Source organism: Gopherus evgoodei, chromosome 1, assembly GCF_007399415.2.
Source record: "Gopherus evgoodei ecotype Sinaloan lineage chromosome 1, rGopEvg1_v1.p, whole genome shotgun sequence".
Lineage (NCBI taxonomy): Eukaryota > Metazoa > Chordata > Testudines > Testudinidae > Gopherus > Gopherus evgoodei.
The window spans coordinates 270093346-270119213 of record NC_044322.1 but is presented as its reverse complement, the minus strand read 5'-3'; the positions used below and the strand labels follow the sequence as shown (position 1 = coordinate 270119213).

Sequence of the window (25868 nt, the reverse complement as noted above, 5' to 3'; positions counted from 1 at the left end):
TCGTGAACAGTTTTAACTTAATTCCATTTTTATGCTGCTTTTGGAGGCAAGGGTACCAAATAAAGGAACTGACCTATGTAATGTCCTCTTTTTAGAAGGCCACATCCACTGTTTTCACCACCAAAATGTGAATTCTGTTTTATGCCTGAAAAGGTGATTGAGCCAACAGCACTACTGGGTCAAATTATGCTCTACTTTGCATGGACATTAGCGGAAGCACTGGTGCAGCTGAACGGTGTTTTGGTCTCTGCCCCCTTACTTGTGCTGGGGGCACAGGGGAGTATGTCTCTCAGGGCACTCTTCTAGAGAGGACTAGCTGTAACGTGCACTCTTTTAGTCTAGCATGCATTGTGCAATGAATCAGGCCCTAGATGAGAGGACTGGGCCCTGGGTCTTTCCCCCTTCTCTGTCCCCATAACTTTCCCTCTCTCTCTTTGCCCTTTGTACTCCCTTCTCCAACTCTTCCTCCCCAGCTTAGCTCTCTCTCCTGACCCTGGCCTTCCCTGATGTCTCACTCGCTCTCTCGCCCCCCAATTTTGGAAGAAGTTAGCACATTAACATCTGCCCCAATACCTGCCTCATACCCTCTCTCAACCCTGATGCGCAGTGGCGTATTCTCTCTCAGCAGAGAGACACAGGGAGAACTAGAGTATGTGTCTAGTTGTTTTCAGAGTGATCTTTGCATGATCCATGCAAATGGGCGCCTCAGTTGACATGGTTGTGTGTGTCGGGGGGGGGGGCGGAGGAGGGAGGTGTGGGAGCTGGCAGAAGCCAGAGGTGGCAGAGAATGCTTTAACCTTTTTGCATCTTTCCCTCTGACTTTGTCATCCAGGGGATCTTTGTGTATATCCCTTTCTAGCTGTGTTGTCTTCCTCTCCCTCCCTCCTGCCCGTCAGTATGTGGGCTGATCACTGCTCAAACTTTTAATTCAGATGGTAATTGGAATAATAATACGGGCAGAGTCCTTCTGGCTCTGTTGCTGCAGCTGGCTTCAGGGAGCTATGAATAGCTCTGAGTCACACACACAGAGCTGGTTTCACATCAGATCATTTTGTTTTGTTTTCATATTCCCTGTCCCCATCCCCGGGACTTCAAAGGAAAAAAGTTCCCCCTTTCGCACTACCCCACAATACAAACCAGGCAAAGGCATGTCAATAAAATCCCTATTTGGGTGCCAGAGAATGGGATACCTAAAGAAATCAGTCAATTAATGAGGATTTGGGGGGGCAGATGGGGATTGCAGGCATCTATTTATAATGATGGAAAGAAAAGGCATACGTGCATGTGTAAAAATAGTGCACAGTTGATTGCAGCTTCCTCCGCTCACCTTCCACCTGTCACTTTTCTTCTCAGATTGTAAGATGTTTGGGGTAGGGGCTGTGTCTTCATCTGTGTTTGTACAGCACCTAGCACAATGGGACCTCTGTGTGCTACTGTGATACGTAAGAACAACATAACAGAAAAATAGCCCTACTGGGTCAGACCAATGATCCATCTAACCCAGTATTCTATCTTCTAACAATGGCCAATGCCAGATGCTTCAGAAGGAATGAACAGAACAGGGTAATTATCAAGTGATCTATCCCCGGTTGTCCAGTCTCAGCTTCTGGCAGTGAGAGGCCTAGGGACGCCCAGAGCACAGGACTGCATCCCTGACCATCTTGGCCAATAGCCATTGATGGACTTATCCTCCATGAACTTATCTAGTTCTTTTTTGAACCCTGGTCTAGTTTTGGCCTTCACAGCAGCTCCTGGCAATGAGTTCCACAGGTTAACAGTCTGAAAAGGTACTTCCTTTTGTTTGTTTTAAACCTGCTGCCTATTCATTTCATTGGGTGACCTCCTGGGTTTTGTGTTATATGAAGGGGTAAATAACACTTCCTTATTCACTTTCTCCACACCAGTAATGATTTTGTAGACCTCTATCATCTCTTTGCTTAGGTGTCTCTTTTCCAAGTTGGACAGTCCCAGTCTTTTTAAATCTCTCCACACTGGCAAGCTGTTCCATACCCCTAATCATTTTTATTGCCCTTCTTTCTACCTTTTCCATTTCTAATCTATCTTTTTTGAGATGAGGCGACCAGAACTACCTGCAGTATTCAAGATGTGGGTGTACCATGAATTTATAAAGTGATATTATGTATTTATAATCTTATTTTCTATCCCTTTCCTAATGGTTCCTAACATTATGTTAGCTATTTTGATTGCTGCTGCGTATTGAGAGGATGTTTCCAGAGAACTATCCACAATGACTCCAAGATCTCTTTCTTGAGCGGTAACAGCTAATTTAGATGCCACCATTTTGTATGTATAGTTGGGATTATGTTTCCCAATGTGCACTACTTTGCATTTATCAACATTGAATTTCATCTGCCAGTTTGTTACCCAATCACCCAGTTTCGTGTGAGACCCCTTTGTAACTCTTTGCAGTCTGCTTTGGACTTAACTATCTTGAGGGATTGTGTATCATCAGCAAAATTTGCCACCTCACTGTTTACCTCTTTTTCCAGATCATTTATAGAACAAATAATAGATAATACTAAGGGATCTGAGTTCTATGTGCAGTTCCAAAGTTCTATGCCCACTGTTCCTGTGACGGTCCAAAGAACCACAGGGCTTTTCCACATGATCAAATTCTATATCCGTAATTCACCAGCAGTGCAGCTCCAGCAGTGGTAGCAATGGCAGGAGTACTATGGAATGCAGGGCTCAAAGTAGAGTTAGACTAAACAGTGGTGAAAATGTCTGTGCCCTGTACACACTTGTGCTGTCACCATTGCAGTCACTGATGGAGGTGCACCAATGGTGAATTACAGCTATGCAGTTTCCTTGTGCAGGCATAGCCAAAGCGCACAGCAAAATGGCAACCAGGAAATCCTTGGTGGCCACAGATTTGTTACAACATTATTGGCACCACCAAATACAAGGCCTAGAAGGGAGAGGATTCACTTGGGGAGCTGCATTTCAGGCTGCTGATGAAATCAGGTCTAGAGAGGGTTGCTTAGTGGTTTAAGGAGAGTGGGGTCTTTGTCCCCCTCTGATGGATGGCACATGTGAGAGGTTAGTGGGTCAATTACATCTGGGAAGTCAGTCCTGTAGCTCACATGGTAGCAGATTATGCTTTTAGGTGCTGAAGGCCTAGGGTTCATACCCAGCTGATAGCACCTATAGGGCGGGTTATAAGAGCGATGCCCAATGTGGAGCTTGAAATTCTATAGCCCTCAAAGGCTTAAGATGAGCAGCCCCAAGCAGCAAAGTCTGTAATCCCCACAAACAGAGAGGAGATCGCTGTCTTTCTCAAAGGCATCAGGTATGAAACTCCTAGATTTTCCCTCCAGAAGCATTGATTTGAATCGGAGCAGGCTGGAATCAGCCCTTAATCTTCCTGAGGTAAATAAACTCTATGTGGGTGGGTGTGTATGTGTGTGTGTGGGGGGGGGGGGAAGGCACGCGGGGGCTGTTTTAGATGAGACCTTCCTGTTTCAACTCCATGAGCAGTAAACCCCTTGGCACTTTTCACATGTTTAGACTTTTGTGTCTGTGCCCTCAGGCAGTATACCCTCTCCTTCACTGAGGTGCAGCACACTGCACACCAGCTGGCTACCACCCTCCCGCACCAGAGATGACTGCGGTTTGGTGGTTCTGTGGAGCTATAAAGCCTCTAGAGATGAAATGTACTATATTTCGTCCCTGAGGAACCTTTTGGCTCTTTCTTCTGTTACTGTCACAATTAAAAATAAATCATAGATCTGATAATGCCCATGAGATTCAGATTGAAGTGGATCACATGGGGCTTTCTGAAGACAAGACAGAGATCTCCGAGGTGGCCCTGACATAGAGAAGCTGGTGACTAGGGGGCAGTGTCATGGCAGACTCTGAAGCAGCAACCCCCACAGGACACCAAGCGACGGCTGCCTCCTGTGAAAGTAGAATGAATTATATTGTAAGAATAGAAAGGATTAAAGAAATGTTGTCTGTACCTTTAAGCAAAATTGTTGGAATGTTGCAATCCAGGTGTCAGGAATACAGATATTAACATAGAACAATTGCACTGTTTAAGGGCAATTGGTGAAGTATTAGCCTTAGATCGATAACAGTTAGTAAGGAAATAGGATATGCATGCTGTGCCCCAGGTGAATTTTACTGTTTTGCTTTCTTTGTCCCTTTGTCTAATTCCTGTTCTTTTATCTGTATAAATAAGATTGTTTGGGCCTTGCATGGCCACTCACATATTCTGAATGTTATTGGCAGAGCGCTGCGCTAATAAACAGAGTGGTCTGACAAATTGTGAGTGCTGATTCTAACTTTGACAATTTGGAGGTTCCACCAAGATGGCAACCGTCTTGACTGGGGCTGTGTGATTCCTGACCGTTTTTGTAAGACGACCGTGGCAGCCGGCACCTGGGCACTTGGCCCAAGCGGTCCTCCACTAGAACGGAAAGGCGCACGACCACAGTGAGGTCTACGCCATCGAACCTGTTGGTTCCCACTCTGTTGTGGTAGAGATCCCGGGATCTGACATCAGGAATCTGGTCAGGTAATTATTTCTGTGTTTTGTCCGGACTGAGGATCGTCCTGTCTCTGTGTCTATCCGTCCTCCCTGCAGAGTGTTTGAGTCTGGGTGCCGTCTCCGTCTGGGGATAGGCCGACCAAGGGGTTCCTGTCTCCGCGGTCTAAGTAAGTGAAATCTGCACAATCGCAGCCGCACCGCACCTTGGGTAAAACTCTTAGTGTGAAAGCAAGGGTGATTGAGGCAGTAGCCTGTGGGCTCCTTTTGTGTGTTGCACTGGGCATCGCTCTGACGAACCCTAATTTCCTTCTTGTGTAATTGGTGTGTGAAGTTCTCCTGTATGGGTAACCAGACATCTAAGCTGGGGCAGTTCCCTAAAGGAACTCTGGCTCATTTTATGTATTTTAAAAAGGGTCTGGACTCCTGTAAGTTTCTGGAAAAATGGTCTAGGCTAACTCAGGGAGATCCCAAAACTCAGTGGCCACTGTTAGGATCTTGGGATAAGGATCGAGTAGATGTCTTAAAAGACAAACTCGGCCAATCTAAAACTAAATTGGCAAAAGGAGAGGTCAATTGTTTCATGCAATGGTGGGAAGAGGCAAATCGTAGATGGACAGAATTGAAACTCACCTCTCTCAAAGATTCAAATGATAAGTTAAAAGCTTTATTGGAAACCTCCTCTCCCACCACTAGACCGAGCGCTCCCCTTTACCCTGTCTCCGGGTGGGAAAAGATGAAGAAAACCCCTTGCTAGATTCCGGAAGCGAGAATGAAAAAGATGCATTAATTGGCCTGGCAGCCTTGCGTCGAATCAATAGACAGCCACCCAAGCCCCCAGCTTGGGAACAACTGTTACCAGATCTCCCAGATCAGGAACAATTCCCAGAAATCTCCAGTTCAGACCCGTCTGGCTCATCCGGTACCCCCGAGGCCCATTCCTCTGGACTCACTCTGCCTCATAAAAGCTCGCGCTTGGGCCTTAAAAATATCCAGGTTCCCCCCCAAATCCTGCATACTGGGGGCCAGGACGGAGGTCCCACTTGGAGCTATAAACCCTGGACTCGCACAGAGCTCCTTTCAATTATAAAAGGCTTTCCAAAGCCCTGAGAAAATCCTACCAAATTTGCAGAGAAATTTTTGTTAGTGTGTGATACCTGTGAACCCTCTGAGGCAAACCTCTGGCAGCTGTGCAAGCTACTTGTAACAGCCCCTAGTGAGCATAAAAAATGGCTCACAGCAGCAGATTGGCTCGCTGCTGACTGCCACTCTACTTTGCCTGACACTGGTCCTAATACTGAATACCGAAAAAAGTGTAAGGAACGAGCTAAAAATCTATTTGAAGCCATCCCTCAGGTATGGACTCCTAAAACCAACTGGATGGCCATAAATAGCTGTAAGCAACGACAGGGAGAAAACCCGGGAGACTATCGCACCCGGCTAACTGACATTTTTCTGCAACATTCCGTTATACAGCAACCAGATACAAATGGACAAGGCACCCTGGCTAGTGCATTTGTTAATGGCCTCCTGCCTGCTATTGGCAATCTGCTAAAACAAATAAGTGTTAAATGGGAGACCAAAACTATGGACAAATTGCAAACAGTGGCAAAGCACTGCCAACGTACTTTAAAAAAAAAGGAAGAGCAATCAGCTCAGCGGTTAATGGCCTTGCAAATATAGCATTATTCAGGGCAGGGCAAACAGTACGGAAGACTGGGAAAATACCAGGAACGGGGGCGTAGTCGTGGGAGGGGACAGGGAACTGGATTTTCAGGTTATGGGGATGTTTGTAATTACTGTAAACAGCCGGGACATTGGAAGAATAAGTGTCCAAGCCGGCCTGGTAACTCTGTAAACAACCAGTTAAACTCCCTGCCAGCACAGCCAGTCAGCCCCCAGCCTTACTTTGCCCCACAACAATGACGGGACACTGGGGAACCTCAGGAAATTTTAGCCCCTTTATTACCTCTCACTCCCATGGGTGAGTGTGTGTTAACTATCAATGATCTTTCTCTCCCTTTCCTTGTTGATACGGGAGCTTCGCTCTCTGCAGTTCATACTACCGACCTGCCTGAGGTTCCCCGCTCCGGAAAAACTGTGTCCGCTGTGGGCATTACGGGAGTCCCAACCCCTTATCCCCTTTCAAAACCTCTACCAGTCCAGGTTGGTCCCCTTTCTGCGGATCATGCCTTCTGTCTCTCTGATTCCACTCCGGTAAACCTTTTGGGTTGGAATCTGTTATGTAAGCTTAGCTGCACCATATACTGTTCCCCAGTCTTCCCTGAGTAATTCTGTAGCCTCCCTGCTGTCTGAAACGTCCCTTTCTACTCCGGTCCCTTGTTGCCCATTGGTCCCGTCCCTTGAGCACCTAATTTCGCAGGTCCCATCCTTTCTGTGGCCAACCCATCCCTCTGAAGTGGGCCACTTAAATACTGATCCTGTCTACATTACTGTTGACTCTTCCAAACCCCTGCCTCGCCTATCCCAGTACCCTTTAAACCCTGAGGCAGAAGCTGGCATTGCTCCAGTAATAACTGCCCTGCAGGAGCAAAGCATTATTGTTCCCTGTTCCAGTCCCTGTAACACTCCTATCCTCCCCGTTCAAAAAGCTGATGGCAAATCATGGCGATTTGTTCAGGACCTTCGAGCCATTAATCGTATTGTCATACCCGCTTTTCCTGTTGTCCCAAACCCAGCAACGATCCTGGCTTCTATCCCACCAGCTGCAACTCATTTTACTGTTGTTGATTTGTGTTCTGCTTTCTTTTCTGTTCCGGTTCACTCTAACTCCCAGTACCTCTTTGCCTTTTCCTACAGGGGACAGCAATATACATGAACCACGCTCCCTCAGGAGTATACGGAAAGTCCATCTTATTTCTCCCAGGCATTAGCCAGAGACCTAGCTGACCTTGTTTTCCCATCTGGGTCCACTCTACTCCAATATGTAGATGATCGGCTCTTCTGTTCCCCCTCGTTATCTGCCTCAGAAACTGATTCTTTAGTGCTCCTTACTGCCCTAGCAAACAAAAGTCACAAGGCTTCTCGCTCTAAACTACAGCTCTGTCAAACCTCTGTCACATACCTTAGTTTTCTCCTCTCCCAGAGTTCCCGTACGCTTTCTCCCACCCGCGTCCAGGCTATCCTTAGCTTTCACCGACCCTGCACTCCACGCCAGGTCCAAAAATTTTTAGGCATGGCTGGATTTTGCAGGCAATGAATTCCCCAATATGCCTCCCTTGCAAAACCTCTACAAAAACTCACTCGACTCTCTGTGCCTAATCCCATGCCATGGCCACCTGAAGCAGACTCTGCCTTTGTTTCCCTCAAACAAGGTTTGGCTTCTGCCTCCGCTTTAGGGCTGCCAGACTATTCTAAGCCTTTTACCCTTTTCTGTCATGAACAATCTGGATGTGCACTTGGAGTTCTCACTCAGGTGCACGGAGGCAAGAACCACCCAGTAGCTTATTTCTCTGCCACTTTAGACCCTGTGGCCCAAAGCCTGCCCCCCCGCCTGCGTGCTGTAGCTGCCGCAGCATGCCTAGTCGAAATGTCTGAATCCCTTGTCCTTCACTTTCCCCTTACTCTCATAGTCCCTCACTCTGCAGAAACTCTGCTGTTACAATGCAATACAAGCCACCTCTCCTCCACTCGCCTTACCAGGTATAAACTTCTACTGCTGTCTGCCTTATATATCACTATAAAGCGCTATTCTCAGTTCAATCCTTCCACTCTCCTTCCTTTGTCTAATGACGGTGATCCTCACGACTGCCTTGCAACTGTCTCTGCTATCACCATCCCACGCTCTGACCTTTCTGATGTCCCTCTCCCTAACTCTGACCTTGTTTTGCTTACTGATAGTTCCTGTTATCGAGACAACCAAGGTCGTCTCCTTGCAGGATACGCTGTAGTGTCACTCTCTGAAACCCTAGAAGCTACGCCTTTACCTTCTGTAACCTCAGCACAAGTTGCTGAATTAGTTGCCCTCACCCGTGCCTGCTTTTTGGCGGATGGACGCTCCACCACCATTTACACTGACTCCTGCTATGCTTTTGGGGTTATACATGACTTTGGTACCCTCTGGCAAGCTCAGGGTTTCCTTACATCTGCCAGTACTCCTATTAAGAACGGCCCCTATATCGCTGCTCTCCTGTATGCAGTTTTACTTCCCTCTGCCCTGGCTATTGTTAAGTGCCCTGGCCACTTGATGGCAGACACTGATGTTGCTAAAGGTAACGCATTTGCTGATGCCTCTGCTAAACATGCTGCTGCCATAAAACCTTCCCCAGATGCATTTCTAGGTTCCCTCTCTGTTTCTATACCACTACCGTCCCTCACTGACCTCACCCTGCTCCAGGACTCTGCCCCAGAAACCAAAAAAGACTCCTGGGTTGCCCAGGGTTGCTCTCTACATCCTGATTCCCTTTGGCGTTCACCCACTGGTGCCTTTGTAGCCCCCTTTTCATTCTACCCATCGCTGGCCGCCCTGCTACATGGTGTTTCACATGTCGGAAAGGAGGGAATGGTCTCTGTTCTAACTAAGGCGGGATGGTGGGCTCCCCATTTCAGCTCTTTTGCAGCCCGCCACTGTGCCGCCTGCACCACTTGCCAGAGCCTCAATATTGGTAAACCTGTAAAAGTGGCTCAGGGATTCTGGGGCTTGCCCCAAGCACCCATCTTGCATTGGCAACTTGATTTTGTACAAATGCCTAAGTTTCAATGATATGAATTTATTCTGGTTATGGTATGTTTATTTTCTGGTTGGATTGAAGCCTTTCCTTGTCGCAAGGCTAACTCACTGTCCGTTGCTAAATGTTTGTTAAACTATATTATGCCTGCCAAGGGAATTCCTGCCACTCTGTCCAATGACCGGGGTACACACTTTACCAGACAAATTGTTCAACACCTGGATCTTATATTACATGTCACACACCTGCTGCACTGTCCCTACTACCCACAAAGTGCAGGTGCTGTGGAAAAGCGAAATGGTGTACTTAAGAATAAACTTGCTAAGATTTGTGACTCCACTGGGTTAAGCTGGCCAGCAGCTTTACCACTAGCCCTTATGGAAATGCGATCCACTCCATCCCAAAGGCATAAACTGAGTCCTTTTGAAATCGTTATGGGACGCCCTATGCGAACTGTGGCTACCATTACTCCAGTCCCAGACTTGAACTTGACTCACAGTACACTCTTTCAATATTACAAGGGATTAATACAAGCTGTAAGTCACTTCCATTCACAGGTTCAAGCCGCCTGGCCGACGGAACCCACCTCTAACGCCTGCCACAACCTTGAGCCAGGTGACTGGGTCTACGTACGGCATCACCATCGAAAACACGCCTTGGAACCTCAGTGGAAGAATCCTCATCAGGTACTGCTTACTACCCAGGCAGCTGTTAAGCTATCTGGCATCGCAGCATGGATACATGCTTCACAGTGTAAGAAAACACCCTCCCCGGCAAACCATTCAACATCTCAGGACTGCGCAGAGTCAGTTTTGACCCCAGAAAAAGACTTAGAGGAACAGCCTGCAATACCTTACAATCTACGCTCTCGTAAGGGTTATCAGAAGCATACAATGACCTAAAGCAAGGCCCAAGAAGCAGCAGTAGTAAGCCTAGCGTCTACTGCCTGATGGACATAAAACCGCGACTGTGGTTCCCTCAGTTGAGGTTGTCAGAACCAGAAGGACCTTGCCCCCAACATGCACCTCTGGTGGCTCCTGTTGCTCGGCTGCTGGTATCTTAAGATCTGAAAAGCCCACAATGACAATTCTTTTATTCAGCAGCAAGTGTGGATAGCTCAAACCCTTAATATTTCTAAATGCTGGGTCTGCAGCCACATCCCAGCCCACTTTCAAGCTGGTGTTCCTGTCCTGGCTATCCCACTGAATTCCCCAGATAGTACTGAAGGACCTCGTCCATTTAACAAAACATGGAACAGCAATGACACTTGGGAAGCAGTGGGAATAAATGTATCTAAATAAATAAGTGTGATGGGGGGAAAAGGTCATTGGTGTTGGGTGTGTAATGGGACAGGGCTGGATCTGGAAAAAAGCCGTTGCCTTCAGTATATTGTGGCAAATGGTGTATGGGATTATTCAAACAAAACTAAACAGTGGCGGGCTGGGTATGGGGACATGAATTTTTTCTCAACCTGGGATCAAACAGAAAAATCAATCTCATGTTCCCCCTACAGTAATCTTAGTAAAAATAATATAATCTTCCAATGCCTTACAAATACTACCACTCCTCGTAAGGAGGATTACCTTGTGCCCTTTGAAAGATATTACTCCTCATTTGCAGATATCTATGTAACAAATGAATGCAATCGACCCTTCCCGGCCTTAATAGGCCATCATTGGGTTTGTGGAACCAAAGCTTATACTGTATTACCAGCTAACTGGTCAGGTATCTGTTATCCCACCCAACTCTTCCCACAATTCCGGGTCCTAGAGTCCCTCCCACAAGAACGCCTCCGTAATTTCAGGCAAAAGAGAAGAAACTTACTAGATGCCCAATGGTATATACATAACATAATCCCCTTAACTTAAGAAGAGGCCATTGGCACTTCCTTTATCCCACCTGGGGGAGTAATACACCACGCAAAAAAACTCCTAAAGTTACAAGCAGTGGTTGAAATAATGGCAAATGAAACCAGAGAAAGTTTAAAAACCCTTGCCAAAGAAACAGGGGTGATCAGACAGGTGGCCCTCCAAAACCGTCAAGCATTAAAAATAGTGCTGGCACCCCAAAGGAGGGACCTGTGCTCTCATTGGGAAAGAATGTTGTGTGTTTATACCTGACAATACCAATGAAGTAATAAATCATGCTAGCCACTTAAAACAAATCGCATATCTTCCTCATAAAGAGCTGAGTTCTTTATGGAAGTGGCTAAGTAACCTGTTCAATTTCTCTGGCATAGGAAACTGGTTGTTTCAGAACGCCCTAACTATTCTGTTTAGAAACTTAGTGATTTTTGTATGCTTTCATAGACTCATAGACTCATAGACTCTAGGACTGGAAGGGACCTCGAGAGGTCATCGAGTCCAGTCCCCTGCCCTTCATGGCAGGACCAAATACTGTCTAGACCATCCCTAAAAGACATTTATCTAACCTACTCTTAAATATCTCCAGAGATGGAGATTCCACAACTTCCCTAGGCAATCTATTCCAGTGTTTAACTACCCTGACAGTTAGGAACTTTTTCCTAATGTCCAACCTAAATCTCCCTTGCTGCAGTTTAAGCCCATTGCTTCTTGTTCTATCATTGGAGGCTAAGGTGAACAAGTTTTCTCCCTCCTCCTGATGACACCCTTTTAGATACCTGAAAACTGCTATCATGTCCCCTCTCAGTCTTCTCTTTTCCAAACTAAACAAATCCAGTTCCTTCAGCCTTCCTTCACAGGTCATGTTCTAAAGACCTTTAATCATTCTTGTTGCTCTTCTCTGGACCCTCTCCAATTTCTCCACATCTTTCTTGAAATGCGGTGCCCAGAACTGGACACAATACTCCAGTTGAGGTCTAACCAGCGCAGAGTAAAGCAGAAGAATGACTTCTCGTGTCTTGTTTACAACACACCTGTTAATGCATCCCAGAATCATGTTTGCTTTTTTTGCAACAGTATCACACTGTTGACTCATATTAAGCTTGTGGTCCACTATGACCCCTAGATCTCTTTCTGCCATACTCCTTCCTAGACAGTCTCTTCCCATTCTGTATGTGTGAAACTGATTGTTCCTTCCTAAGTGGAGCACTTTGCATTTATCTTTATTGAACTTCATCCTTTTTACCTCAGACCATTTCTCCAATTTGTCCAGATCATTTTGAATTTTGACCCTGTCCTCCAAAGCAGTTGCAATCCCTCCCAGTTTGGTATCATCCGCAAACTTAATAAGCGTACTTTCTATGTCAACATCTAAATCGTTGATTAAGATATTGAACAGAACCGGTCCCAAAACAGAACCCTGCGGAACCCCACTTGTTATACTTTTCCAGCAAGATTGGGAGCCATTAACAACTACTCTCTGAGTACAGTTATCCAGCCAGTTATGCACTCACCTTATAGTAGCCCCATCTAAATTGTACTTTCCTAGCTTATCTATAAGAATATCATGCGAGACTGTATCAAATGCCTTACTAAAGTCTAGGTATATCACATCCACCGCTTCGCCCTTATCCACAAGGCTCGTTATCCTATCAAAGAACGCTATCAGATTAGTTTGACACGATTTGTTCTTTACAAATCCATGCTGGCTATTCCCTATCACCTTACCACCTTCCAAGTGTTTGCAGATTATTTCTTTGATTACCTGCTCCATTATCTTCCCTGGCACAGAAGTTAAACTAACTGGTCTGTAGTTTCCTGGGTTGTTTTTATTTCCCTTTTTATAGATGGGCACTATATTTGCCCCCTTCCAGTCTTCTGGAATCTCCCCCGTCTCCCATGATTTCCCAAAGATAATAGCTAGAGGCTCAGATACCTCTTCCATTAACTCCTTGAGTATTCTAGGATGCATTTCATTAGGCCCTGGTGACTTGCAGGCATCTAACTTTTCTAAGTGATTTTTTACTTGCTCTTTCCTTATTTTCTCTTCTAAACCTACCCTCTTCCCGTAAGCATTCACTATACTAGACATTCCTTCAGACTTCTCAGTGAAGACTGAAACAAAGAAGTCATTAAGCATCTCTGCCATTTCCAAGTCTCCCGTTACTGTTACCCCCTCCTCATTGAGCAGTGGGCCTACCCTGTCCTTAGTCTTCCTCTTGCTTCTAATGTATTGATAAAAAGTCTTCTTGTTTCCCTTTATTCCCATAGCTAGTTTGAGCTCATTTTGTGCCTTTGCTTTTCTAATCTTGCCTCTGCATTCCTGTGTTATTTGCCTATATTCATCCTTCGTGATCTGACCTAGTTTCCATTTTTTATATGACGCCTTTTTATTTTGTAGGTCACGCAAGATCTCAAGGGTAAGCCAAGGTGGTCTTTTGCCACATTTTCTGTCTTTCCTAACCATCAGAATAACTTGCTTTTGGGCCCTCAATAGCGTCCCTTTGAAAAAACTGCCAACTTTCCTCAGTTGTTTTTCCCCTCAGTCTTAATTCCCATGGGACCTTGCCTATCAGCTCTCTGAGCTTACCAAAATCCGCCTTCCTGAAATCCATTGTCTCTATTCTGCTGTACTCCCTTCTACCCTTCCTTAGAATTGCAAATTCTATGATTTCATGATCACTTTCACCCAAGCTTCCTTCTACTTTCAAATTCTCAACAAGTTCCTCCCTATTGGTTAAAATCAAGTCTAGAACAGCTTACCCCTAGTAGCTTTTTCAACTTTCTGAAATAAAAAGTTGTCTGCAATGCAGTCCAGGAACTTATTGGATAGTCTGTGCCCCGAGGTGTTATTTTCCCAACGTATATCTGGATAGTTGAAGTCCCCCATCACCACCAAATCTTGGGCTTTGGATGATTTTGTTAGTTGTTTGAAAAAAGCCTCATCCACCTCTTCCGCCTGATTAGGTGGCCTGTAGTAGACTCCCAGCACGACATCACCTGTGTTTTTTACCCCTTTTAGCCTAACCCAGAGACTCTCCACCCTTCCGTCTCCTATGTCCATCTCCACCTCAGTCCAAGTGTGTACATTTTAATATATAGGCAACACCTCCTCCCTTTTTCCCCTGTCTATCCTTCCTGAGCAAACTATACCCATCCACACCAACATTCCAGTCGTGTGTATTATCCCACCAAGTTTCAGTAATGCCAATAATGTCATAGTTGTATTTATTTATTAGCACTTCCAGTTCTTCCTGCTTATTACCCATACTTCTTGCATTTGTATAAAGGCATCTAAGATACTGGTTTGATCTTGCCTCCCAGCTTTGCCCTGACCCTCCTTCCTCTCTGCCGTTATAGCCCGTGCTCCCTCCTGTTTCCAACCCATCTCCCAGGTCTTGTTCCCCACTTACCTGTGGGCTTTGCTCACCTGTCCCCGTCGAACCTAGTTTAAAGCCCTTCTTACTAGGTTAGCCAGTCTGTGCGCAAATAAGGCCTTTCCCCTCTTCGAAAGGTGAACGCCATCTGTTCCTAGCAGTCCTTCCTCAAATAGCATCCCGTGGTCGAGGAAGCCAAAGCCCTCCTGGCGACACCATCTTCGCAGCCAGGCATTCACCTCTACGATGCATCTGTCTCTGCCCGGACCCCTACCTTCAACAGGAAGATCTCAGTTAATCTCCTGTTGTATCTAGAATTGTGTCACCCAGATGACTACCCCAAAACAGAGTGCTAATATAATAATTTGAAATATCATTGATGAACAAAAAAATAAGGAACGGTTAATTTGTAGAACCCAGTAAGGGTTGGTCATGGCGTATGCCTGACCAAAAGGAGGGATTGTGAAAGTAGAATGAATTATATTGTAAGAATAGAAAGGATTAAAGAAATGTTGTCTGTACCTTTAAGCAAAATTGTTGGAATGTTGCAATCCAGGTGTCAGGAATACAGACATTAACATAGGACAATTGCACCGTTTAAGGGCAATTGGTGAAGTATTAGCCTTAGATCGATAACAGTTAGTAAGGAAATAGGATATGCATGCTGTGCCCCAGGTGAATTTTACTGTTTTGCTTTCTTTGTCCCTTTGTCTAATTCCTGCTCTTTTATCTGTATAAATAAGACTGTTTGGGCCTTGTATGGCCACTCACATATTCTAAATGTTATTGGCGGAGCGCTGTGCTAATAAACAGAGTGGTCTGACAAACTGTGAGTCCTGATTCTAACTTTGACACTCCCACCCCTGGACTAGTCACCTGTATGTTTCTTTCTCTTCCAGGCTACGACAGACGTTGGGGGGGCATGTCCGGATGGAAACAGCTAATGAGTTTATTTCCGTCTTGCTCCTGATTTGGGTAGCTCTGGGTTTTGTGATTCTACGGCTTCCCTTTGCCAGTCAGGGGAGTGCTGATTCAGACTGCCACACCACTTCTCTGGGCCTATCTTGGCCAGCCTCTCAGTGGGTGATGTAGTCACTTAGCACGCTGGCAATCCTCTCTGGTCCTCTGGACTGGCACGAGACACAGTCCCTGCCCCCTCAGAGGAAGCATCATCATAAATGCATTTAGATAAGTTGTCCCAGTAAACAATGAAATCCTATCGCCAGGCAATGACACACTCAGTGCGTTAAACCTAGGACGCAGGTAGGATTTTCAACAATCCCGTATTACAAGGGGTGTCCCTTATTTAAATAGATAATTGCCTGGCCTGTACTTCATTTCTGTACAACAAGATCAGGAGTTGCTGGGTGCTGCAAAAAGCAGCAAGACATATGCCTGGCGAACGTAGGTGAGCACTGCTTATTTATTATTAATAATAAAAATAATAACAATGATTATTATTGGGAGATGGGGTGGGGCGGGGTGCTAAAAAACAGTCCCTTGTTTTTTTAAATAAATGTTGGCAACCTTAGACATGGGTGATTGAGCTATTCACACACACTGAGGGTTTCTGGTGACATCCTGTAATCCTGAGAACAAAGCTCAGCTCATCTGATCCTTGGCAGAGAGATATTGAGTCAAGCATAGTTTCCCGGGAATGTGGTTGTTTATAACTGAATGTTTTCATCACCAGATTTTGACATAATGCATGTTTTTATTAAAATCAGATCCAAATTCTTCCTCTTGCCCTGATCCTCATGAACCTCCCTCCCCACCTTTGTGGCCTTATTCCTTTACCATGAACATCCTCACCTCATGCCTTATAACCCTGACATGAATCCTACTGGTCCAAATCCCCATGCGGTGTAGCCTTCAGTGACCTTGTCTTCCTGCCATGAGATCCTTCTGCCCTGATCCCCTGGCTAACCCTTGGTCCTGCCAATAGCCCATTGGCCATGATCCCCTCTACCTTAAGGCTCCTGCTTTGAATCCCCACCCCCTTACTCAGGAGCGGCTACAGTGTTTCTGGTGCCCTAGGCAGAATTTGAGGGGCGGCATTTTGTGCGCTCCCCACAGGATGTGCGGGAGCTTCCGGTTCCTCTCCCATCGCACCGCCGAAGAAGGACCCTCCACCGAAATGCCACAAGCAACAGCGGCAGTCATTGAGCTGCTCAATTGCCTGCCACTGTTTTCTGCGGCACGTCGGCAGAAGGTCCTTCTTCGATGGTGCGACAGGAGCAGAAACGGAAGCTCCCGTGAGCCCCATGGGGAGCGCACAAAATGCCATCCTCCCTGAATCCTGGCACCCTAGGTGACCGCCTAGGGTCACCTAATAGAAGCGCCGCCCTGCCCTTACTCTATTCTCCCTGCCCTGATCCCAAAACAGGAGATGGATCATTTAATGATTACCTGTTCTGTTCATTCCCTGTGGGGCACCTGACATTGGCCACTGCCAGAAGACAGGATACTGGGCTAGATGGACTTTTGGTCTGACCAGTATGGCTGTTCTTATGTTCTTATGACTGCTTTGTATAAACTTATTTGCAAATCAAGGCTGTTAATGAACAACCCCATGGCTGTGAGGCCCAGGTATGGAACTGGGAAATCAGAGCTGACCTGGCCTATCCTATGCTTGACAGTTATTTGTATAGTTCAGTTTCATTGGCTGAAATGCTGTGAACATTGATCTGGCTGTTTCTCTTTCCCCTGGCTGCGAAGTCACAACATGAAATGCAGTTGTCTGATGACATCACAAACCTAGATGACTTCTGCTCCCTCCATTATTAAAGCTACAGACACATGCACACACCGAGATGATTTGAGTATAGATACTTCTGTAACCCACTGTCACACTTTTAACGGTGCCGAGGCTAAGACAGCTGCCAAAGAGGATGGTACAATGCTGGACAGCTCAGGCAGCCCTGTCACAGAAGAGATGTGACCCGTGCTGGAGCTAATTTACACACTGCTACTTCTGCTGAAGCCCACAGCTCTTCAGAAATGCCACGGCCACTTTTCCCCTCAGGAACATTGGAGAGGACCTGTCCACAGTCCCAAGGCCTAGATAATGGGGAGGAGGAGGAACCCATATGCTGTTTCCCCCATCACCCGCCACCTCCTCCGGCCCATGCTAAGAGCCTCATCAGCCCAGGGGACAATCATCTGGAAGATCCACAGGGAGTCATTCCATTTTCCTTAAAGGGGTTTGTAAAAACGAAAACTCGTGGCACTGCAAAAGAGGAAGAGTTGAAAAATAGAAAGTTTGCAAAGAAATTGGCCAGACACAACCTATGCCTTGAAGATCATTCCTTATCTCCAGAAGCATTGGGCTTGAGCATGGAATTTCAGGAGCCATTTTACAAAGACCTAGAGATGGCCAATACCTTATCAGATGATGAGGATGATGATTGGGGTGGGAGCTATCACCACTCTAGCCTTGAAAAACCCCGTAAGTCAAGGTTTGCCAGTGTGTCACCTTGTAGCCCACATGATTCTTTATATCACAACACAGCCAAACAGTTGGGAATTGAGGCATTTGCTCCCTGCCTCCATCCCAGCGACTTGTATGTTTCCAGCACAGCTCATGACAAGGCACCTGAAAGTTGTGCTCTTCATGAAGAATCCATAGGAGACAGGGAGTATCCATCTCTGCAGCTGAGCTACGAAGAACTCAAAGAGGAGAATTCCATGCTCAGAAGGAAGATCAAAAGTATCCAGAGCTTCTCAGAAAGTCAGACACACATGGTGAGAAACCTGGAGAGAAGACTGAGGGCCAGTGTGGTCAAAGAAAAGAAAGAGACTCATAGTTTAGAATCCATTGTCCAGCAGGCAGAATGGAATCTGCAGGGGATGACTCAGCGGGCCCTGAAAGCAGAAAGTAAGGCTGCAAAGCTGAAGCAGGAGGTGTCCCTTCTCCAGGTGGAGCTGGAGAGTTTCAAGGCAGAGAATGACATGCTGCGTGCAGGCCAGTCTGCCAGCCTGGGGGCAGTGCAACAAAATGTAGATGTTGCCTTGCAGAATCTCCACGGGGTTATAGCCAATGCACACTTGTCAATCAAACAGCTGGTCTCGGGAACGGAAATGCTGCATTTTGTGGCTGACCTCCTGAAATCCATAGACAAGATTTCCGAAGTCAAAAAGGAAGATGATGGATGAAAAAGCACTTAAGGGGCTCCCACCTGTGAGTGTATAGACTGAGATCACACTGTTCCCAGACTGCAATCAGTAATGCAATGTTTGCTTTCATATACTGAAAGTTGCGTGTCTTCAAATAGGTGGCCTTTATCCTTCCCAGAAGTACTTTTATTGTAATTAAATATGAATTTCATGTACTAATGGAGTCTTAGCCTCAGGTGCTCTGTTTCAATAGTGCAGCGCTACAGGCTGGGAGAACCAGCTGTTTGTCCTGTCCCCGTCAGAGGTCCTGTGTAGAGGTATTTTACAGGCTTTGGGCTACAAGCCAGAGCCCACATTGGGAAGGGGGTTGCACAGGGGCTCAGTACCAGCAGGAAGCCCTGCAGACGCACTGGCTGACTCAACCAGAGTTCTGTCATGGGAGCTGGGGAAGAGCATGCCAGAGGGGGCTGTGTTACCCTTTATCAGATAGCAATCTACACTCCCACCTGGCTTATTTGTGCTTGCTGGTGCAGAAGGTGACTTGGTCTCAGCTCTATGCACATCTCACCTGTCCCTCTTCCCCTGCCCCTGTTGGTGGCTTAGAGAATGCAAGGAACCAAAGTTCTGGGCATGTTAGCATAGGGTTACAACAAAGAGAAAGCTCCTTATACTCTCTTTGAACTCAGGGTCAATCACAGTCTGTCCCTTTAGATGCAAAGGGTTCCTCTCCCTGGAGCCTTTACATCCATGCCTGGGGAAGGATGAGAGAGATTTGCTCAGTAACCTTTATGAAGTTGTTAAATATCCAAGTGTGATCTGAAACAGTGTCCCTTTCTTTACACTACTAACTCCAGTGCTGCCTAATTGTGTGTGAAAATGCTTTGATTTCCGTGTCCTTGTCTCATGGCAGAAAGGGAAAGTGCTGAGATTTAGCCATCACAGTAGCTGTACTGTCTCAAGAAGGGGATGCTCCTCCTCCTACTGCTAGACCTGGGTGTGTTGATGTGGCAACCCTAACTCTGAATCTCCTACCTTTTGCAGTTTGCTAAAGAACATACAGCACAGGCAGTCTTGTCCTTGCTCTGGTTGGACCTTCTCCAGGGATGAAAGGGAGATAGGCTAAGGAGTGAAGGAAACTTTCTGTTGGGCTTAGATTATCAACCACAATTTTACTGCAATTCATGCAACTGCATAATTGCATTTTACACAGAGGGCCTCATCTATTTTATCAGAACTTTCTCAACAGCTTTTAATTCTCTTGGCCACCAGGGAAGGGTCGCCAGGCTCCAGTCCCTGATGGAGTTGGGCAGGGTGGCTCTCAAGTGGCTGTGTTTATTTTTGACTGGGTAGGCTAAGAGGGTAATTATGGACAATTATTTGTCTTTACTTGGAGCCCAGCCAGTAGAGTACCCAAGGTTCCATTATGTCTTCACTGCTATTTATTCATGGGTCCATGCTCCTCTTCAAGTGGCCATGTATGGACAGTCTCAGATACCAAACTGCCTGAGCAATATTTTTATCTGGCTGCAAGACAGCTGGTTGAAACTCAGCCCAGCCAAGCCAGAGGTAGGAGGAAGCGTTTTGAGGAGCTGGCTACTGGTTTGTCTGTGTCCATTATTCAGGGAGTGTGTCCATCACTAGTTAGCCAGAAGCAGAACCTGGAGGTTACCCTTAGCAGCATGGAATCCCATTTTGCAACAGTGATCAGAACTGGTTATTACTGTTCCTGGCTTATCTGAGAAACCCAGATGGTTTGTTCAGACGTGGACCTTGACCAAGTCATCCACCATGCCTTTCTCACATCCAGGCTAGTCCACTGTAATGTGTTCCGAATCACACTTTCCTTGCATTTGCCCTGGGAAAATGGTTGCTTACTTGCTCCTGATGATGGGAGTGAGGGAGTGGACTGGTTATGCCTGCATTCTGCAGTGGCTGCCAGGAACCCAAAGAGTACCGTGCAGGGTTAGCACTGGTCCACAAAGCCCTTCCTCATCTATGAGTTATCACCCCTTGCAGTGTGTCCCTTCTCAGCAGCTCCAGTCAGCCAGGACAAGTTGATTCTTGGCCCTTCGGGTTCATGGTTCTTTGGTTTAATCAAGACCAGGCCAGGGGCATGGCTTTCTCAGTCCACTGAACCTCTGCAGCAGGTTGTCTAGCAGAGTCCCTCCTTGGCTGCTTTGGGGACATGTTGTAAGGCCTGTTTATTACTGCAGCCTTGTCCCTATCGCTGGATACCTCCTATGTATCACTTTGCTTTTTCGTATCCACTAACCACTTTCCTTTCCAGTTTTTGGAGTGTGCTCATTGGGAAGCATTCCCTCTGGACTGGGGTGATGGGGGCGGTTTGCCTGAAGGCTTCTGAGTTCCTTTAGCCCTTGTTTTTGGTGTATTCTGACAGGCTGATCTCTAATCCTCATGTAAGATTTTATGTTACTGTAGTGCATAATGCGAGGTGCCTTACAAATGTGCTAAATCGCAGGTTCTTGACCTGGGATTTATGACTGACCTGCCCTTCCCATATTGCTAACTAGGAAGGGAGACTAGGTTACGTACACAGGGGCCTTGGGGGCTGTGGTATGGAAAAGGGGGCTGCAGTATGGTGATTGCTGGGAACTGCTGTACTGTCTGTATAAATTGGTTCTTTATACCTGTTTTTACAACTAGTGGATTGAGACGAAGTCTTGGCAAGATACAGTGACATTATGAGGCCTCCCCTGAGTGGTCACAGAGACCTGGGACCTCCATGCTCTGCTCGCTTGGCCAGGGACTGCTCTTTTTGGTTGTCATAATGATGGGATTTTCCTTTGTTGTTTGTCTCTAAGGTGTGTGTTCAGCACCAATCACAGGTATGGCTGGCGCCACAGCTCATCAGGGGTGAGTCCCAGCCTCACCTGGTCCGGTGTGAGCTCTGCTGTTAGAGACCCGAGACACGTACAACTCCCACAGCATCTCACGATCTGAGATACCCTGATGATAAAGCGAGCCATGGGTAGCGTTCGAGTTAACAGGTGAGTGACCCCTTCTTAAAGGCAGTCATCACCCCTGGAATTATAGGATTCCTTGCTCACTCCCTTCTCTAAATCTATTCCAAATTACACCTCATCACTCCCCACAGTGTCAATGGCTGCCAGGCCACACCTGCTCTGCTTCTCCACACCAAGCTTATGGCCAGTTTCCTTGCTCCCACCTTATTAGGAATGTGCCACACATATGTAAGGAGTTACCAGTTCTCAGCCAGATCAGTCCCTACAGTGGAAGGAGAAAGCAGATGAGGAGAAGGTGAGAAGCTGAAGCAGTTGCCCTGGCAAGAGGGGAGATAAATTACAGATTTCTGCCTGTAATCATCAGGAGATAAACACCCACCTTCCATAAACCTCACCTTGCCTTCCCAAATGAAGGGAAGAGGGTGAATGATTTGGGAGATGATTATTATCATCCCGTAGAGACCCCCATGTTTAACTCATGGAGCATCTCAGGAACAGTTAGAGATGGGGTCAAGGAAGCCATCTTGGATAACTCCAGATGGTCTGGTAACCTAGGGAGATCAATGGAGTACAGAGACAGTCCTTGAAGGAGAGGCACTGAAAGCCAGAATGCCCCCTGTGGGCTCCTTCCTCCTGAAAGTGTATCAACTTAATTCTACCAATGGTCAGAGCGTCCACTGTGATTATGTGATCAGGGAACAACTGTGATGTTATACAAAACCTTATGACCTAACAGCAGCAGCTTGCTTCCTGAACAGGAGCAGGGAAGTAGTTGGGATATTCTGAGGGAGAGGGGAGCATGAGAGCAGGACAAACAGCTCTCAGAGAGAGGGAGTTTCTCACAGGGAATCTGTCATCACTTTGGCTGTTGTTGATCTCTAAATTACACCTTTGGCTCTGGATACAGGATGCTGGGAGCCATGTTCGTTGCTGTGGCAACGGAATTGTCCTGAACTCAGGAAGTGTATAAACATTGTCACAGATGCACAATTAGACCAGTGAGGAGAAGGCAACAGAAAATAGAAACTTCCAACCTTTATAATTCAGGGTCAAAATGTTACAAGATCCCAGAGTTAAGGCAGGTCAAGATTTCAGTGTTGTGAGCTTCCTCACAGTGGAGTCCAGTCAGGAATTTGGTAGAATGAGTTTCCTTGCAGCGATGCTCTGCAAATGTCCAACCAGGGAGATCCACCAATCTTTAGAGTCCGACACAGATGCAGAAATGTGTATCCGCAACCGATCTGTGATCCGCAACATTTATCCACAGATTCGCAGGTCTCTACACCAGGGGCTGGCCTGAGGCTCCGAGGTACCGCACCCCCTCCCCCTCCTCCCTCGCCAGAGCCCACTCGGGGAGAGCCGCACAGCAGCTGTGGGGAGCCCGGCCAGAGTTATGGACCCTCCACCTGCCCTCAGCCAGGAGAAGAGCCTGAAGGGCAGGGACATGGCCAGGAGCTGCTCTTAGGCCCCACCCAGAGCAGGTGGAGAGACCCAGGCTCCCCACAGCTGTCTGTGAGGCTCTCCCTGACTGGGCTCCAGCAGAGTGGCATGCCTCAGAGCCGCAGCCCGGCCACAGTAAGAGCCAGGCTGGCAGCCATGGTGGATCCTCCACCTTCCCTGGGCGAGAGGCCTGAGCAACCCCGCCCAGTGTCCCTGCTCCCCAGGCCCTCCGCTCAGGGCAGGTGGAGGGTCCACACCACAGTTCCTCACAGCTGCCCGCCCGGCTCTTGGAGTCAGAGCCCTGTGCGGATACAACATTTGTATCCGCATCCGCGCTGCTGTCCATGGATATAAAGCAGATACCCGTGGATTTGCAAGGCTCTACCACTCTTACTGCCGTGTCTTGGTAGAACCAGCTGGGGAATCCAGTGTTGTGAACTTCCTCGTGACAGTGCCCTCTCAGGACTCCAACACTGTGAGCTTCCTCACAGGAGCATCTTGACAATGTCAAAGAGGACCCAGACAGTGCCAGAGGAGGACTCTGGCAATATGTTCTTCCTCATAGCTCTCCCGTGGCAGTGCACAGCTAGCTAGAGCTCCAGTTGTTTCCACTTCTTCACAGCAGGGCTTTGTCTCTGGGAGCATGAGCTTCCTCCTGGGGAGTCAGTGACCCTCTAAGTGCTCAGGTTCCACCCCCCTTTTTGTTTTTACCTCAGCAGTTTGTTTTCTCTGAAAGGTACAGCATTGTCTCAACTGAAGAGGATGGACACAAGGTCTCTGCCCTAGGCAACATGAATGGGCACAGCTGGAATGGGAAAGGACATGTCCCCAGGCGGAAACGCCGTAACCGTTTTGTGAAGAAGAATGGCCAGTGCAACGTGTACTTTGCCAACCTGAGCAACAAGTCCCAACGCTACATGGCCGATATCTTTACCACATGTGTGGACACTCGCTGGCGCTACATGTTTATGATCTTCTCAGCAGCCTTCCTGGTCTCCTGGCTCTTCTTTGGGTTCCTCTTCTGGTGCATCGCTTTCTTCCATGGTGACCTGGGTGCCACTGGGGTGGGCGGTGTCCCCGCCACTGCAAAGCCCTGCATCATGCACGTCAATGGCTTCCTAGGAGCCTTTCTCTTCTCAGTGGAGACGCAGACCACCATTGGGTATGGGTTCCGTTGTGTGACTGAGGAGTGCCCGTTGGCCATCATGGCAGTAGTGGTCCAGTCCATCGTGGGCTGTGTCATTGACTCCTTCATGATCGGCACCATCATGGCCAAGATGGCGCGGCCCAAGAAACGGGCCCAAACCCTCCTTTTCAGCCATCATGCTGTCATCTCTGTGCGCGATGGCAAACTGTGCCTCATGTGGCGAGTGGGAAACTTGCGGAGGAGTCACATTGTGGAGGCTCATGTCCGGGCTCAGCTCATCAAGCCCTACATGACACAGGAAGGTGAGTACCTCCCGCTGGACCAACGGGACCTCAACGTGGGCTACGACATAGGCCTTGACCGCATATTCCTGGTATCCCCCATTATCATTGTCCATGAGATTGATGAGGAGAGCCCGCTCTATGGAATGGGCAAGGAGGAGCTAGAGATGGAGGACTTTGAGATTGTCGTCATCCTGGAGGGGATGGTGGAGGCCACAGCCATGACCACCCAGGCTCGTAGCTCCTACCTGGCCAGTGAGATCCTCTGGGGTCACCGTTTCGAACCTGTGGTCTTTGAGGAGAAGAATCGCTACAAAGTGGACTACTCACACTTCCACAAGACCTACGAGGTGGCCGGCACCCCTTGCTGCTCAGCCCGGGAGCTTCAAGAGAGCAAGATCACCATCCTCTCTTCTCCGCCACCTCCTAGTGCCTTTTGCTATGAGAACGAGTTGGCCTTAGTCAGCCAAGACGAAGATGAGGATGAGGATGAGGAGGAAGTGGGGCCTGGGTTAGGAGGAAGCACCAAGAAGAATGGAGGAGTCATCCAGATGACTGAATTTGGGAGTCACTTGGATCTGGAACGGCTTCAGGCTGCCATCCCCCTGGACACCATCTCCTACCGCAGAGAGTCGGCCATCTGACTCCTCCTGCCTTTCCATTCCACATCTGTTGACCACCATCTCCTTCTCCCTTTCACACCAGTGCTTAATTGAAAAATTCCGCAAAGAACCAACTTTGCCAACCTCTCAGCTCCTGAGCATGTACTGTGTGAGACATGCTCATGTTTCCAATGGGCCCAACCCACACTGGAACAGACTTCTTGCAACCAGACCGGAGAGCAATATGTGTATTTTGAACTCCTACACTGACAGCTGATGTGAGGGAATGCCCCCCACAAGCCCCACCACTGTTTGGGGCTGGAACCATGGGAAGACAGGCTTGGACCCAAAGCAAACGCCTCAGTACAACTGATGGCCACTAAATGGGTCCAGATTGTTGCCGGAGAAGAAGTAGACTATAAATGCCAACCAAACTGGGAGGACAGGAGAATCTGGGGGTCATGGGGAAAGAGTGGAAAGGATCTGGGAAGTGGAGTGTATTTTGCATGTTTTTTGCTTGTTGTACATGATATTGTTGTATATAAAACAGATCAAGAACCAGAATCCATATTCTTCCATTTAAAATTCCAGATCAGGAGTCAAGGACTCAGTAGTCCTTTTGACTCTCTCTCTGGCCCCTGGCATCCTTGACTCCCAGAGGCAGGTTGACTCCACCCACCCATCTCAAGTCTCCCCTGGTTCTTTTTTAAAATTATTTCCAACTTTTCTCAGAGACACCCACCAGAGGAGGCAGAGCCCTGTGTGTGCAGGGGGAATGTTAACTGAGGCAGTGTCTGGATGACAGACAAATTACTCATTCAGGACAGTGGTTCCTCCACAAACTCTTTCCACCTCCTCCATCCT

At 47.4% G+C, this 25868-nt stretch overlaps 2 protein-coding genes across 3 annotated transcripts in view; both read left to right on the top strand.

The window, feature by feature from the left end:
• The window catches only part of KCNJ4 (potassium inwardly rectifying channel subfamily J member 4), a 34999-nt gene extending 9478 nt beyond the window's left edge, over nucleotides 1–25521 (top strand). The window contains exons 2-3 of one of the 2 annotated variants that reach the window (XM_030546288.1): nucleotides 21373–21558; nucleotides 23717–25521. In XM_030546288.1, coding sequence (XP_030402148.1) covers nucleotides 21521–21558; nucleotides 23717–25046 — 1368 coding nt within the window. In that variant the 5' untranslated portion in view covers nucleotides 21373–21520 and the 3' untranslated portion in view covers nucleotides 25047–25521. Of the gene's footprint in view, nucleotides 1–21372; nucleotides 21559–23710 lie in introns of both variants that reach the window. The other variant, XM_030546278.1, reaches the window with a different exon arrangement.
• On the top strand, nucleotides 17771–18589 carry LOC115644854 (endosome-associated-trafficking regulator 1-like). The gene has a single exon (XM_030549311.1). It carries the CDS (start codon nucleotides 17771–17773, stop codon nucleotides 18587–18589), a length of 819 nt encoding a protein of 272 aa, XP_030405171.1.
• Nucleotides 25522–25868: the final 347 nt, after the last annotated feature.